The sequence below is a fragment of the Echiichthys vipera genome (assembly GCF_963691815.1).
Source record: "Echiichthys vipera genome assembly, chromosome: 19".
NCBI lineage: Eukaryota > Metazoa > Chordata > Actinopteri > Perciformes > Trachinidae > Echiichthys > Echiichthys vipera.
The window spans coordinates 25,893,375-25,908,769 of NC_139844.1; the positions used below are offsets into that span (position 1 = coordinate 25,893,375).

General features: G+C 43.1%; 1 protein-coding gene across 2 annotated transcripts; it reads right to left on the reverse strand.

Annotated features, from left to right (window-relative positions):
* Window positions 1-1,329: 1,329 nt before the first annotated feature.
* pla2g7 (phospholipase A2, group VII (platelet-activating factor acetylhydrolase, plasma)) lies at window positions 1,330-14,818 on the reverse strand. 2 transcript variants are annotated; one of them, XM_083933632.1, is made up of 11 exons: window positions 14,597-14,818; window positions 13,612-13,739; window positions 12,604-12,754; window positions 10,978-11,071; window positions 10,816-10,884; window positions 7,923-8,094; window positions 6,023-6,136; window positions 4,477-4,568; window positions 3,951-4,121; window positions 2,846-2,994; window positions 1,330-1,991 (listed from the first exon to the last, which is right to left on the reverse strand). In XM_083933632.1, exons 2-11 carry the CDS (start codon window positions 13,705-13,707, stop codon window positions 1,891-1,893), a joined length of 1,209 nt encoding a protein of 402 aa, XP_083789758.1. In that variant the 5' UTR covers window positions 13,708-13,739; window positions 14,597-14,818; the 3' UTR covers window positions 1,330-1,890. The 2 variants fall into 2 exon arrangements, with proteins under 2 accessions (XP_083789758.1, XP_083789759.1); XM_083933633.1 differs by lacking the exon at window positions 14,597-14,818 and adding an exon at window positions 14,401-14,438.
* Between the last annotated feature and the right edge of the window lie 577 nt (window positions 14,819-15,395).

Genomic DNA, 15,395 nt, shown 5'->3' on the forward strand with positions numbered 1-15,395 from the left:
CAACAAATAGCTATAGGATAAAAAATGTACATTTAATTTCTTCTTCTGGTGTTAAAAACACTATTTTTAGTTGTTTATAGCAAAAACCATCGACTTCAATGGGGTAAAAAAGGTCATTTTCAGTGTGTATTTGTAGAAATACGTAATAGATCACAGACCTGAGGTGCTGGAAAAGCTTGAAAGTGCTTGAATTGTATCTTGGACACGTGTTCGAACCCTGAACACAGTAGTGCGTGTAAAGCTTCATCTGGGACTTTGCAGATTTCCAATAATTTGTTTTAGTTCGCTGGTATTTCTCACTTGTGACAAACTTTAAGATTTCCAAAAACAATTGATTTGTCTGATTCAGGCACAACTTTCATTAGATTAATGTTCACAGAATTGGAAAATCCACTTCATGGTCACTCATCCTCGTGTGTCTCATGACGTTTCATATCAAACATGTTCCACAGAAAGAAGTGTTTGAATGTACTTTGTGCAAGAACACAGAGAAGTGTTCAGACATTCAAGCCTCTCTTTAATGGTCTGAGCTTCTGGTTCTCATCGTAACAGTAATGACTGATCCGTGTCGGGTTCACAGAGGTGTCAAACGTTTTCAGAGTCATTACTCAAGTAGAAGTAGAGGGTCTAAAAAGACTTAAGTAGAAGTAGAGGGTTTAAAAAGACTAAAGTAGAAGTAGAGGGTTTAAAAAGACTTAAGTAGAAGTAGAGGGTTTAAAAAGACTCAAGTAGAAGTAGAGGATTTAAAAAGACTTAAGTAGAAGTAAAGGGTTTAAAAAGACTTAAGTAGAAGTAAAGGGTTTAAAAAGACTAAAGTAGAAGTAAAGGGTTTAAAAAGACTAAAGTAGAAGTAGAGGGTTTAAAAAGACTAAAGTAGAAGTAGAGGGTTTAAAAAGACTAAAGTAGAAGTAAAGGGTTTAAAAAGACTAAAGTAGAAGTAAAGGGTTTAAAAAGACTAAAGTAGAAGTAAAGGGTTTAAAAAGACTAAAGTAGAAGTAAAGGGTTTAAAAAGACTTAAGTAGAAGTATCAGCTGCCCTGGATTTATGTTTACTGCTTTCAGAAAGAGTCATAGCTCTCTCATGGAGCAGTACCAGTAAACCCAAACTGGAAAACGCTTGAAAATGGACCTTAAAACGCCTGAAAACGCTTGAAAATGGACCCTTAAAACGCCTGAAAACGCTTGTACTTGACCTCAGAAAAGCTGTAGGAACCCTGGAGTTAGCACACCTGGAACATCACATCACTTAAATGAGCTGACAAAACGTTTATCTGTAAACAAACCAGATTTATTTGATTCCTCTTACGCTAAATGTATAAAAGTAGAAGGCTGAGACATCGAGCCGGGGTGAACGGTGCCGAGCTAAGGCACATCTTAACCCTGCCCTTTTGTGTTCGTGAGCTCTTTAAAGATGCTGATTAGATACGTTTAAAATATATTAATACGTTTGATAACTTGGCTAGGTTCATAAAACATCTAAGATCATATGAGTGTTCGATTCCCATTAAAGGTCCATAATCACACGGTAATCATAGTGTAGCTTGTCTGTTCGACGCTCATACATCCGTATCTGTGGAATAACATTATTCATAAACGCTCAAAGATGAAAGTGATTAAAAGCATTTCCTGATGCTGGTAAAAGTGAAGATTCAACAGTGAAAAGAAGAGTTGGGCGACGTCCGCGCCTCGTGGAACACACACTGGAACACCGAGTGAGTGTTCGCTCCATCAAGAGAAACAAATCCTTCCTGCTGATGAGGTAGTGATGATCTTTTCTATCGTTTACTGCTCCAGAACGTTCTCCGCAGTCCGTCTGAAATGACAAGGACGCCTGGACTGACTCCCACGCACGAGGTGAAGGCGGTCCCCGGTGTGCAGTACATGAGCGGGTTCACATGGCAGACTGGAGCACAGTGACATTAGTTCCCTGAATCAGGTCCTCGTCCTGCCCGTCGATCAGAGGGTCCCACTGATTAAAGTTCTTCTGTAGACCTGCAGAGTTTACGAGAAGTTAAAAACACTTCTGATAAACCTGTGAAATAAAACGCCTGTGAATGTTCTCATTCGTCCAGGTCGTCGTTCTCCTCAAAGCAAATTCAGTCAAAAGCAACTGGACTTGGTTATTTGTCAGGAAGACGTTTCACCTCTCATCCAAGAGGCTTCATCAGTTCATGTACGCATCTGACCAAGACCAGGACCAGGACCAGGACCAGGCTGAGACTGGACCTGGACCAGGACCAGGCTGGGACCAGGACCAGGCTGGGACTGGACAAGGACCAGGACCAGACTGGGACTGGACCAGGACCAGGACCAGACTGGGACTGGACCAGGACCACACTGGGACTGGTCATACTAACTGGTTTGGAGATCCAGGCCTCTAACAAGGCCGATGATGTCACTGGAACCCTTTGTGCTTCAAGTGCCAACGAGCGTCGTTAGAGTGACAGTCGTTGGTGGGAAGTTGGTTCCTTAGTTTTCTTAAAGAACGACTGTTCACAAACGTCCTCCTCCAACGACTGTCGTTAAGACTCAATAGAGCACCAACCAAGTCCAGACCTACTTCCCACCAACGACTGTCACTCTAACGACGCTCGTTGGCACTTGGAGCACGAAGGGTTCCAGTGACATCATCGACCTTTCCCAGGGTGGGACTGGACCTGGTCCCGGTCCAGTCCCAGCCTGGTCCTGGTCCTGGTCCAGTCCCAGCCTGGTCAGATGCGTACATGAACTGATGAAGCCTCTTGGATGAGAGGTGAAACGTTTTCCTATACAAATAACCAAGTCCAGTTGCTTTGGGGCTGTGATATAAAACGACTGGCAGGGATCGTCAGCTCTTTTTCTCTTACCGAGATGGCGTTGCAGAAAGGCGAGTGTTGCTTTGTTGGAGAGGTCTATGGCGATCTCCGGGTCGATCTCTCCCTTCAGCTTCATCAGCTTGCCGATCCAGTTTCCCGTCAGGAAGGTGAAGTCTGGGAAGCTCTGGTGGACCGTGCCTCTGATGGAGAGAAACCACCGCCGCAAAGTCAGGAAACAGCAGACTTTAAAACCGGGTTCTTACGCATTTTCAAAGGTCAAATTCAAAAACTTTCAAGGTCCATTTTCAAGCTTTTCCAGCACTTTACAGCTGTGGTAAATCACAAATTCATATAGATATCCAAAAGGATTATTTCACCTTAATTATTTTCCTTTCAAATCACATTTTGAAGATGCAACATAGAAGTTAAATCGAAAGCATCGTCGCTGTCATGAGGGTGAGACGAGACGATACACGATGATATTTTAACACTTTTTAAAATGTCAGTATTTTCTTTACAGTTGGTTTATTTTAGAGAGCTGTGGTGCTGCAGGTGTCTTTGCACAGTACTTGTGTTGTGAAGCCTACGGTACTCACGGTGGTCCACTGCGGGGGGCCTTCGCCGTCTAATAGAGCCCTGCCCCGCGCCTGATAAAATACAGCACTGCTCCACAGATACGTTTCCATTGTATTAAGTTGATCGACTCACACCTGAGTTTTCTCCCGCTGTTTATGTGTTTTAAACATATGAACCGTATGAATCAGTCTGTATTTCTTCCCATACGGCCGACATGAAACCTACTTTGGTTTGGTAAATATCTGCGGTCACTCGGCTCGGGAGCTGCCGACAGACGGCAGAGAGCGTCTGCCCAAACTCGTCACATATGGAGACTTCTGGTCCGTCAGGTGCGACTCTGTGACTGGCTGTGGGAGTGTTACGTGTTTGTGTTACTGTGCAGACGGCACTGTCTTCTTACAGTGCTTATCCTGTCTTATCTGTCACTCTGTTGCTGTTTAGCCTCTTACATATTAATATGGTGAGACATCTGGTTGCGCATAAAATTCAGTCGCAGACTCTCAAATTTTGGTTGCAAAATGTGACCATTTGGTTGCAGTCTGGAGCCCTGGAGAGCCAACTTCAGCCCCGTCCGTTATACCTGATGGTGATCATTTTCCTCTGTATGACGGCCGAGTCCAGCTTCTTCATGCGGCTGATGTTTCCCGCCCACTGAAACTTCTCTGAGTTGATGAAGAAGATCGGCTGTTTCACCCGAGGAAAGATCTCGTCATCTAAAGGGAACATCCAGGAGTCCAGCGCTACGCCGCATCTGATCAGAGAGAGATGAGAGCAAAGGGTCATCCACGCAGACACTGGGGGGGGGATCACTCAGTGCTCATCCTTAGATGGAGCAACAGGCTTCATCCCACGGCTGTAAATCTGGTACAGCTTGCTACAGTCTCTTAAAAACAGCAATGTCAGCTGAAATCCTGCCTCTCAAAGGGTTAATAACCTGCTGTTACTGACCATCACTGTTTAGAGTTTCCAGGGAAGGTTATTTCAAAATACTGTGAATGCATCATTTAAAAAAACACAATTCATATCCTGTATCATGATTCTGCTCCTCTGAGACAAGCGGCTATAATGATGAAGGAGACCTGGAGGTAAATTGTAAACCCACATACTTAAATTTAACCTCTTTGCACAGAGCTTCGATCACTGTTGCTCCTCCGAAGGAATGTCCCATCGCTGCGATCCTACACAGATCCATGGAGTTCTGCCAGCACGGAGACAGGGAAGAGGTGATATATGAAAATAAGCTTTAACATATGGGTGTTTGATTTAGACTTCTTCATTATTTTTACATTACATTACAACAAAACATCCTACATCATGATCTAAACAGTTATGGGTAGATGCTGGAGATCAAAATTAGAGAACAGATTATTAATACTGGATTTATTCATTTTTGTTTCAAAAAACAAACGTAAAAAACTTTATTTATTGTGAGTTTACAGCCCGAAGAAAACACTGTTTAAATCTTCTCTTCTGACACAATGGTTTCTCATCTTCAGCCTCTTATCCGGGGTCGGGTCTCAGGGGCAGCAGCTTTAGCAGGGGACCCCAAACTTCCCTTTCCCGGGCCACATTAACCAGCTCTAACTGGGGGATCCTGAGGCGTTCCCAGGCCAGTGTGGAGATCTAATCTCTCCACCTGGTCCTGGGTCTTCCCCGAGGCCTCCTCCCAGCTGGACGTGCCTGGAACACCTCCCTAGGGAGGCGCCCAGGGTTCATCCTTACCAGATGATCCTGAACCACCTCAACTGGCTCCTTTCAACACAAAGGAGCAGCGGCTCTACTCCGAGTTCCTCACGGATGCTGAACTTCTCCCCCTCTCTCTAAGGGAGACTCCAGACCCCCTCCTGAGGAAACACATTTCGCCCGCCCTCACCCTCGACCTGGTTCTTTCGGTCATGACCCAACTTTCATGACCACAGGTGAGGGTAGGAACCAGGACTGAGCGGTAGATCCAGAGCTTTGCCTTCCTCAGCTCTCTTTTCATCACAACGGTGCGGTAGAGCGACCGCAGCTCCGCCCCCGCTGCTCCGATTCTCCGGCTAAACTCACGCTCCATCGTCCCCTCACTCGTGATCAAGATCCTGAGGTACTTGAACTCCTTCACTTGGGGTCAGGACTCATTCCCTACCTGGAGTAACAATCCACCGGTTTCCTGCTGAGAGCCACGGCCTCAGATTTAGAGGTGCTGATCCTCATCCAATGGTTACTGTTCTCTCAAAATAAAGGTTTTTGTTGAAGTGCCTTGGATATTTTATAAAAACATGCTAGTACAGCAGCGGTACAGCCACAGAGGATATCCAATTAAATTCCTAACAATAAAATCAACAATATTTCAGAATAAATCAAGTATTAATACTTTGCTCTCTAATTTTGATCTTCACTGTATTGTATTCTTTTAAGTTTTCTCTCCCTCTGTGAATTTCTTGCAGAAGGTTAAACTTGAACTTTAAGAATATAATCTACTCTGATCAAGAACACAAAAGTGACCCTGTTTGACTCTGACTGACACGCTCCAGCTTGTTTTATCACAAGTTTCCGTTCCGCACATATTTCCTGTCTTATTCCACGTCCTCAGTCTTGTCGGGATGCCTTTCATTTCAAAATAAACTCACGATCTCTGTTAAACTAGACCAAAGTTCATGAGTGCGTTACCTCCAACGCCGTCCAGTCGAACTGGGTTTGCAAAACATTCTGCACTGGGATCCCTGAGTTGATTTCGATGAGTTTCTCCAGAGCCAGGATGCACTCGTCCGCTCTCTGTTTCACCTGAGAACGACACAAAACAGCAACACGAGTGAGGAGAAAGAGAGGAAGTACACACTGAATATTGTCACAAACATCCAAGCCTTTAAAATTAGAACGGAATTATAAAGTGTGGTTATTAATAATGAGAAAACAGCATAGATAATAATCATTTCCTATATAAAATGCAAAGATAAAAGCAAAGACGTGAGATGTATCAGATGAAGCGTCAGAGAACAGGCTGAGGAAACAGGATGTGGCTTGATTGAAACATCAGCGTCATGCAGCACGTTACTCAGTTATTGAGCGTAAAGGTCACATGTTGTGCAATCGAGCTGAACACATGTTGTACACGAGGGTAATAAAATCTCCACCTCTACGTTTATACAATGACAGAGTTGACTCATGAGTGCGTTAACATAACCTGTTTGTGATGTTTTATGGAGCAAGTACACACCGTATCTCCTTTTCACAAACCTGAACGTGCAACCTGGAGCACTCCCAAATAAAACCGGGTACCGCTGCATGTGTCCACCTGCTACGTTAGCAGAGCAGCGTAGCTCCTTTCAGGAATAGCTCAGTTCATAGTGTGTGGTTGATATTTCCTGTCGCTGGTTTGATCATAACAGGGTACGTACAACTTTTTAAAAGGTCAAATTCAAGCACTTTCAAGGTTCATTTTTTCAAGCTTTTTCCAGCACCTTATAGCTGCGCTAAGTTAATATATTTATACGAAACACATACATACATATTATTTTAAGTTTTTCATTTCAGGCTTTGACTCATTTTATTTCTACTGTACAGCTTTTTGTTGTGAAAGTAATGCAACAACTTTAAGCATTTTCAAACCTTGAAAACACAACATTAAAATTCAAGCATTTTCAGGGATTTCAAACACCGTACGAACCCTGAAAATAAAACCGGGTACCGCTGCATGTGTCCACCTGCTACATTATCAGAGTAGCGTAGCTCCTTTCAGGAATAGCTCAGTACATAGCGTGTGGTTAATATTTCCTGTCGCTGGTTTGTTTTTGACAACACAAGATCATAAGAATCACATTCACAGGTCACACGAAAATCCATCTTGTCCGGAAATAAGTAATTTATTGTGTTTTTATTGCGTTGGCATCACCTGGGCTGTGAGAGTCTGGGTGCTCTTAACTCTCTCCTGCAGCTCAGTCAGTGTGGCTCTCCTCCCAGAGACGCCTTGGTCACCTTTTGTTTGGCGTTTGTTTCTGTACATCCTCTTTACAACATTACACACACACACACACACACACTTCTCCACTCATGCATTCACCTACACCACTAATTCCACTGACTACACACGCCATGATTAGTTTAATTTACTTTGAAGTTACTTTTTCTTAAATAAATAATTAGTTAATTGTGTCATGTGTGCATCTCCTTGTTTTGTCATGGCCGTGCGGCCCGGTTTGTGACATCATCCGGCCAATCAGTGTCCTGTGAGGAGCTACTGCTAGTTGAGGGGGGAGCAGGGGGTGACGAACGCGAGGGGAGACCGCTCGTTTGAAGCTGTGATGACGGCTCCTAAAGAGGTTAGCTTAGATGCTTAATTAGCATCAGTTCTATCATAACTGGAGAGAAGAGAACGACACTGACGGCTTTTCTCAGTGTAAAAGATGTTTTCTCTCTTCTCCTGATTGACTTGAGTTCAATAGACAAAAACCATCTGAGTCAGGCTACCAGGCTGTTGCCTATCAATGCAAGTCCTTTAATAAGGTCTACCATGGTCATGTTTTACGGTTTATAACCTTTTTTTCCCCTAGTGAAAGTAAAAACTTCCTACCTGTTTATTTCTGAGGGGGAATTCACTCTCTCCGTGCTGCAGATTTCTGTAGTACATCCACTCTTGTACCAAGTTGTCTTGGGCGGACGCAGACGTTTTTGACACAATCTTGTTCGCCTTCTCCGACTCCGTCTTCTCACGGAAATAATACGTCGCTGAGGCGGACTGGTCTCTGCGTGAAAAAGGAAAAACACAACGCTGCAAAAACACAACGATTCAAAGGCAGAGTACTAAAGTAACCTGTGTTAGTTCCCACTGCACACACACACACATACACACACACACACACACACACACACACAAGCTCAGGGCATTCAAAGGTCTTTTTTAACCACTAATACTGCTGAAAATAACAGCAAACCTTTGCAGCAGCATAAGAAGAGTCCCTTCTGAGTGTTTTAAAGACTTACCTACTGGCCCCTGTACCAGCTCCTCTCATAGTAAAGTCCATTACAGTGGATTACCAAAGTCAATCCCAAAGGAAGGAGCCCATTGGTGCTTTGTTGTGTGTGTAGGGACTCTTCTCATGCTGCTGCAGAGGTTTGCTGTTATTTTCAGCAGCATTAGTGGTTAAAAAAGACCTTTGAATGCCTCCACTGTGCTGCCCCGAGCTAATCACTGTTAGCCACGTACGGCTGTTAGCGACTCTCCTGGATTTCTCCGTTAATAGTTTATGCACGAAAGAAACTGTCTCGATGGCTCATTTGATGTGTTTAAGTACTGAAAAAGACCCTGGGATGATTTTACGCCTGAATTACGCTTTAATATTCTGGACGTTTTGAACGTCACTGCACGTCGTGAAACTAGTTGCAGCCCTGGAGATGAATAAACTGTATCTCCAGATCAATAACCTGATGAACGAATCATGTCATCTGCACTTTGAAGCCAAGGGAAAAGACCTTTTACTGCGACTCAACGAACAGACTGAAGGGAGTTAACGTTCTTTATGACTGTTGTGGTGGTCAGCACTGTCGCCTCACAGCGAGAGGGTTCCAGGTTCGAATCCCGGCTGGGGCCCTTCTGTGTGGAGTTTGCATGTTGTCCCCGTGTCTGCGTGGGTTTACTCCGGGTTCTCCGGTTTCCTCCCACAGTCCAAAGACGTGCAGGTGTTCGGTTCATTGATGACTCTAAATCACCCGTAGGTGTGAATGGTTGTCTGTCTCTGTTCGTCTCTATGTGTCCTGTGATAGACTGGCGTCCTGTCCAGGGTGGACCCCGCCTTACGCCTGATGTCAGCTGGGATCGGCTCCAGCCCCCCCCCACGACCCCATCAGGGACAAGCGGTTGAAGATGAATGAATGAATGGTTTTGTTTGCGGTAACAGACTAAACACACTAACAAGGCACTGTGACAAAAGCCCCGCTGTCTGAGCGGCTGGATTCACCTCTGACCGCCAACGCAGGCACGACAAACAAAGTCAGTTTGATGTCACAACACTGGCTTTCTCTGCGGCTTTAACCTTTAACCAGCTGCTCAAACTCAGCCCAACGCCACCTCAACCCACACGTGTGACGGCCTGACTGCAGCCATTATGTTCATCTCCATACGGCCCTCTTGTCTCTATACTGAAAAGAAATGTGATGACCTGGTCCGTACCATTGTCTGCACGCCGCTCCTACTGCGCAGATCAACAGCTCGCAGAGGAGCCCGCCCTCTGCTACTGTTTACTGTACTCGGCAAACGATTAACTAGAAGTTCCTCAACCTGATCTGTGGCTTTGGATTCAAATGTTCAGCGCACAGTTGTGTCAATAAAGTTCAAATACTTCACATCCTACACAGAGCCAAGAGCGACAGGTGTGTTTGAATAACTGCTGTTCATCTACTTTGTTTCCTGGTTTAATGAAATAAATCCTGACTTACATGTCGTCCAGTCATTTTATGTTGAAACAGAAGCAAACAACTGATTTTGTATCCTCAATATTTGCTGAGTAAGGGGGAAAATCCCACTAGGGGAAAGTTTGCATGACGTGAATAAGGACTGAGTTTGTTACTTAAATCAAGACAAACAAAAAAGGTATCACAAGTTTGTTCACATGAGCAAACGTGGCATAATGTAATTACATATGTGCTGATTTAACAAACACCAACAGATGTAAACATCAGGTATAAACAGGTGAACATGTCTGAGTGAATGTTGTTGATGTAAAACAGTAAAAGACTTTAATGTTCAGCTCTGAATGAACCCGTTTAGTTTACATGAGCGTTAATAAACGGAGCAGGAGAAAGACTTTAAGGCAGGGACTCGGGTCTCTGCTGAATGGGTTTCACTGAGAACTAGAAATGTGTCCTGCACAAGATACTAAATTATTATTATTGTTTTATCTCCTTTTGTCTTCTGCGTGCTCCTGTTCTTCTCTCAGACTCGTGCCCAGAAACAGCCCCAGCCCCAAACGCTATCTCTGCAGTAATAAGTAAGTAAAGTCCTTCTTCTGCCTCCATTTATTAACGCTCATGTAAACTAAACGGGTTCATTCAGACCTGAACTTTACTTTACTTGTGTCACTGCCTGTCTTTGCCAGGACACTCTTGAAAAAGAGAGTTTTTAATCTCAGTGGGTCTTTTTTCCCGGTTAAATAAATGTTAAATAAAAATAAGTGCAACACACACTCCGACCCAGTAGGTGGCAGTATGCACCTTTAACTTCTTTAGTGTAGTGACATGTCTGATTTGACAGATTATAACTTTTTTTAAATGATTTATCTAAGTTTATCCTAAGTTTGTGACATTTTTGTTGAATGAAACAATTGAATCGTTGTTGTTGTCGAGTTGTTTCCTGCTTCCGTCTTAACAATAGTGATGTCACATCCTGAAAGCAGGTGATTATCGTTTAAAAAATGTAAAAGTTAAAAATCCCTGCGGTGCATCATTAGCAGCGCATCGTGTGCAAATACCTGTGTTCCACGGACGCCACGATGAAGCCGTGAGAGGCCAACTCGGCACATATGGCTGAATACAGAGTCCTGGGAAAACAAGGGGATGTAAATGACACGTGCAATGATACTCATTTCATAATGAGTGAATACTGAAGCAGTGTTACGGTCGGTTGTGTTCACCTGAAGGCTCCGAGACCGTGGGAGAAGATGACCACGGGACATTTTTCATTTGATTTAAACGGAGCGTCCGAGGAGGCCGGGATCTTAAAGGACCCTGGAACAAACAAAGGACAAAATATGAGCGTTTTAAAGCACATTAACAGTGTTTCTGACAGTTTACTCCACGTTATAGAGACTTTATGTAACTGATTACTATCTCCTGAAGCTTGCTGTGGTGTTGTAGGTGTTCTGCTGGTTCCCACACACTCCTGCAGCGTGAGCGTTAACTTGCAGAATTGAAACTTACCAGAGTTTATATTTGTGGTGGACTCGAGGTCGTGTTTTCAGCTCAGTTTGTCTGTTTCAGTCATTAGTTTCAGATTCATCGGCCAGCTGATTAAATGTGCTGATTAGCGCCATTTTGAGACCGCCGGACGTCTGCGCTCACAAGGCTGATTAATCAAAATCATCACAATAATAAAAATGACAATAATTTAATTTATTGCTAGTTTCTTCCATATACGTTTATACGTTTATACACACTTAACTTATCCCATTTCATTTTCCGTGATTTTATTTTACTAGTATTCTTATCTCTACTGTAAATATGTTTATAAGAGTTTATTGTTTATTATTTTACTTTTTTGTATTTATGATGAAAACAAATGTTACGAGTCTCAATTTAAAAGAAACAAACATGAATGGAACTTAAAAAAGGCGTCTTGAGCAACAAGGAGCTGCCTGTGGACGTCTGTGTGTTTATGAATAATGTAATGTGGTGGTTAGCGCTGTCGCCTCACAGCAAGAGGGTTCCTGGTTTGAATCCCGGTTTGCATGTCCTCCCCGTGTCTGCGTGGGTTTTCTCCGGCTTCTCCGGTTTCCTCCCACAGTCCAAAGACGTGCAGGTGTTCGGTTCATTGATGACTCTAAATCACCCGTAGGTGTGAATGGTTGTCTGTCTCTGTTCGTCTCTATGTGTCCTGTGATAGACTGGCGTCCTGTCCAGGGTGGACCCGCCTCACGCCCGATGTCAGGGATCGGCTCCCGTGACCCCGATAGGGACAAGCGGTTGAAGATGGATTGATATGTAACTAAAACACCATGGAAAGCCTAGTTTAAACAGCATGAATTCACATTTAAATCATGTGTCTATCTCTGAGGACTCGCTGAAGGTCATTGTGGAATCGCGGAGATCTACGTGACGAGCAGTGCATATGTACACAGGAAGGGATCTGTATGACACAGCCGCACGGCATGCTGGGTACAGCTCGCTCACTGTCGCTCACTACGGTACGTTCAGGAGCAGATGAAGAAAGAGAGACTGGAGATGTTCCACTGTAGCAAAACTCAAACATTTGAAGCATCAGCATTTTAACTTTCAGAATTAACGCCTTTGTTCCAGGAAATACCCTGGTCCCAAAGAGCTGTTAACCAGTGACACGTGTACTCCGGCATTGCTTGGGTATTTAACTACCATGTGTCCTGGCAGATGAATTGCTCAGGACCTAAGGAAGTGCAGCATCCAGTGTGTAGCTGTTTGGATGATTGGTTCTTGAGAAACGTGCGAGGAGTACAAAAAAAACACGTTCCCAACCGGCTCATTTTGAACGGGCGCTGCGTTAGCATGATTAACGGAAGGTAAATTACCAAAGAGGTAGTTGAAAATCCTTTCACTGAGAGTCCTGTTGATTTTCATGAAGTCCGCCAGACCGTTAAAATACTCCACGCTCGGCACCCAGTCTGGCTTCGCCGCATTCTCCGTCTTTTGACAAGGATAGTAAAGCCTGAAGAAGCTGCCCTGTTAACGACACGGAGACAGAAGAGACAGAAAGTGAGACTAGCGAAGGCTTGAAGGTCATGTGTAGAAAGAAGCAGATACCACTTTCCATTATCATGTGATGAACTCTATGTCCCCTTTATCGTTCACAAAACGTGTGATTATATTTTTTGTCTCTTTCTCATGCTGAACTTTGAGGACGACTCACACTGTGCTTCCGTACCGTGCCCGAGCACATTTCACGGCTAAAGTCTAGTTCGTTTGACCGGTGTGAGTGCAACCGTACCGCGCCTAGGAGCAGTACGGTTGCCGGCCACGGTCCTTTTGGGAGAAGTGGGCTTTTGTAAAGCACGTTTGCACATGTACGAGCACGAGCGTGCGCACGTGTACGAGCATGAGGCCTACGGCGGCTCTGAGGTCATTTCCTGTGCGCCTGTTGGGACATAGAAAAAAGAAGGAGGGACCATGCGCGGACATTTCAAACAATGGCGGTGAAAGGTTCACGTTGGTGTGATGCGGAGGTGGAGTGTTTACTGCAGATTTGGTCGATGAAAAGATTCAAAAACAGTCGACAAGACGCACAAAAACTCCGAGGTCTACGGAAAGATCTGGAAACAAAGCCACGCATCGCCATGACGTCATCAATGCGTGTGACGTGTTACGGCGTGATGACGTATAGGCAGCAAGAAGCATTCTCCGAGGCCCAGGTAGTGTGAGTACAAATGGGCCTGGAGGGGGGGACAAGGACCCTAAAGCATGGGGCACGGGACGGAGGCACAGTGTGAGAGCGCCCTAAATAAACACTTTATAGAGAACAGTGAGTGAGGGAGCGATTACGGTCACAGCTCTTGTCTTTGATGTCTGGTTTCTGATTTTACCTTTACGGTGTGGTCCATCATGAAGTCGGTGCATCCCACAGCGTTCGGGCCCTTGGCCGGAGGGATCCCAAGGTTATTACTGCAGGCGTTCCCCATGGCGAAGAATCCAGGTGTGTCTCTCCTCTGGTCTGTCGGACAAAGACAAACTTGTTTGGAAACATATTCAGTCGACTGGACAGGAAGTGGTGACGATGACAGTCGTGGCAGAGAGAACATGACTTAGCAGAAAGTGAGTCACTCAGACTGTGATTTATTAAATGTAGGCAGGTTATGAATTCATTTATTAATCAGCATCAAAGTGCTTTTTTTTAACTTATTATTAGTGTTATTTGACTTTTATTAATGTGTAAGAAACGACGTTACTTATTGGTGACAAATTACATTTCTGTATGTTGTTTTCAGTTTTTCAGATTTTTAAAAATCTTAAAAAATTATTAAAAATCATAAAGAAACATAAGAAAATCCTAAAAAATCATTAGAAATAATCTTTAAAAAATCATAAGAAAATCCTTAAAAAATGAATCTTTAAAAAATCATAAAGAAATGTAAGTAAACCATAAGAAAATATATATTTTAAATCATTAGAAAATAAATAAAAATACAAAATCATTAAAAAAATCATAAGAAAATATATGTTATATAAAAACAAACCTTGTGAAACATGAGGAATATTAGACTTTATGTTACAAAAGGTGTTTGACATAATTTAATGAAAGGGTTGACATGAATAACAGTTTATTATTATTATTATTATTATTATGAAACTGTGAACTTATAAACTTTACTTACCTTACCAACTAACTAACTATGAGCTGTAGAACAAAAACAACTGTATTTTTAATAAAAACATAAATATAAAAGTAGGTTTCCAGCCTCTACGGTTAATAACTGTGACTCAGCCTCAGGAGCAGCGACCTTAAGCGTAAACAGAGAGTTTAGCTCAAAAACACGAGAATTACCGGGTTTAACCGAAGCAGAGACTTACCGGAGACACGGGAGAAGCTGGTGCCAATGTTACTTCATCAGTTCCGTAACATTTACCGGAAACTACCGTTAATTATCTGTAGGTAACAGCCCCGGTGAGTCAGCCGGTCCGGGGCGGTTTGACAGGTCGGTGTTAGCTGTTAGCGGTTAGCTAGCGACGGTTGGCTGTTAGCTAGCGACGGTTAGCTAGTGACGGTTAGCGAGCGACCGTTAGCTGTTAGCTAGCGACGGTTAGCGAGCGACCGTTAACTGTTAGCTAGCGACGGTTAGCTAGCGACGGTTAGCTGTTAGCTAGCGACGGTTAGCGAGCGACCGTTAGCATGGGAGGAGCTAACCCAGAGAGTTTGTTTATATATATATTTATGACTTTTTATGATTAAAATTTCCTGTAATCTATGTTAAAATAAGTTATTATCACCATAGTTACAGTAGGGTTCTTTATGTCTGTCCTCTGAGTCAGTTTGATTTTCACAATTAAAAACTATTAAGCAGTTTAACCATTTCATTTAATTGTGTCAAAACACGTAAAGACTAATATTACTCATGTATCACAAGCTTGTTTTGAATAATATATTTTTTATGATTTTTTAAAATAATTTGTTGTTTAATAAATATTTTTAATGGTTGTTATGAGGTATTTAACACCCCAAGGTCAATAGATTTAAGTTTAGCAAAAAAAATAATCACAAAAATTAATATAAACTCATTAAGAATCATAAAAGAAATCATTCAAATCAGAAAGAAATTCTAAAAATATATATACAATTCAAAAACAAGCCTTGTGATACATGAGTACAAAA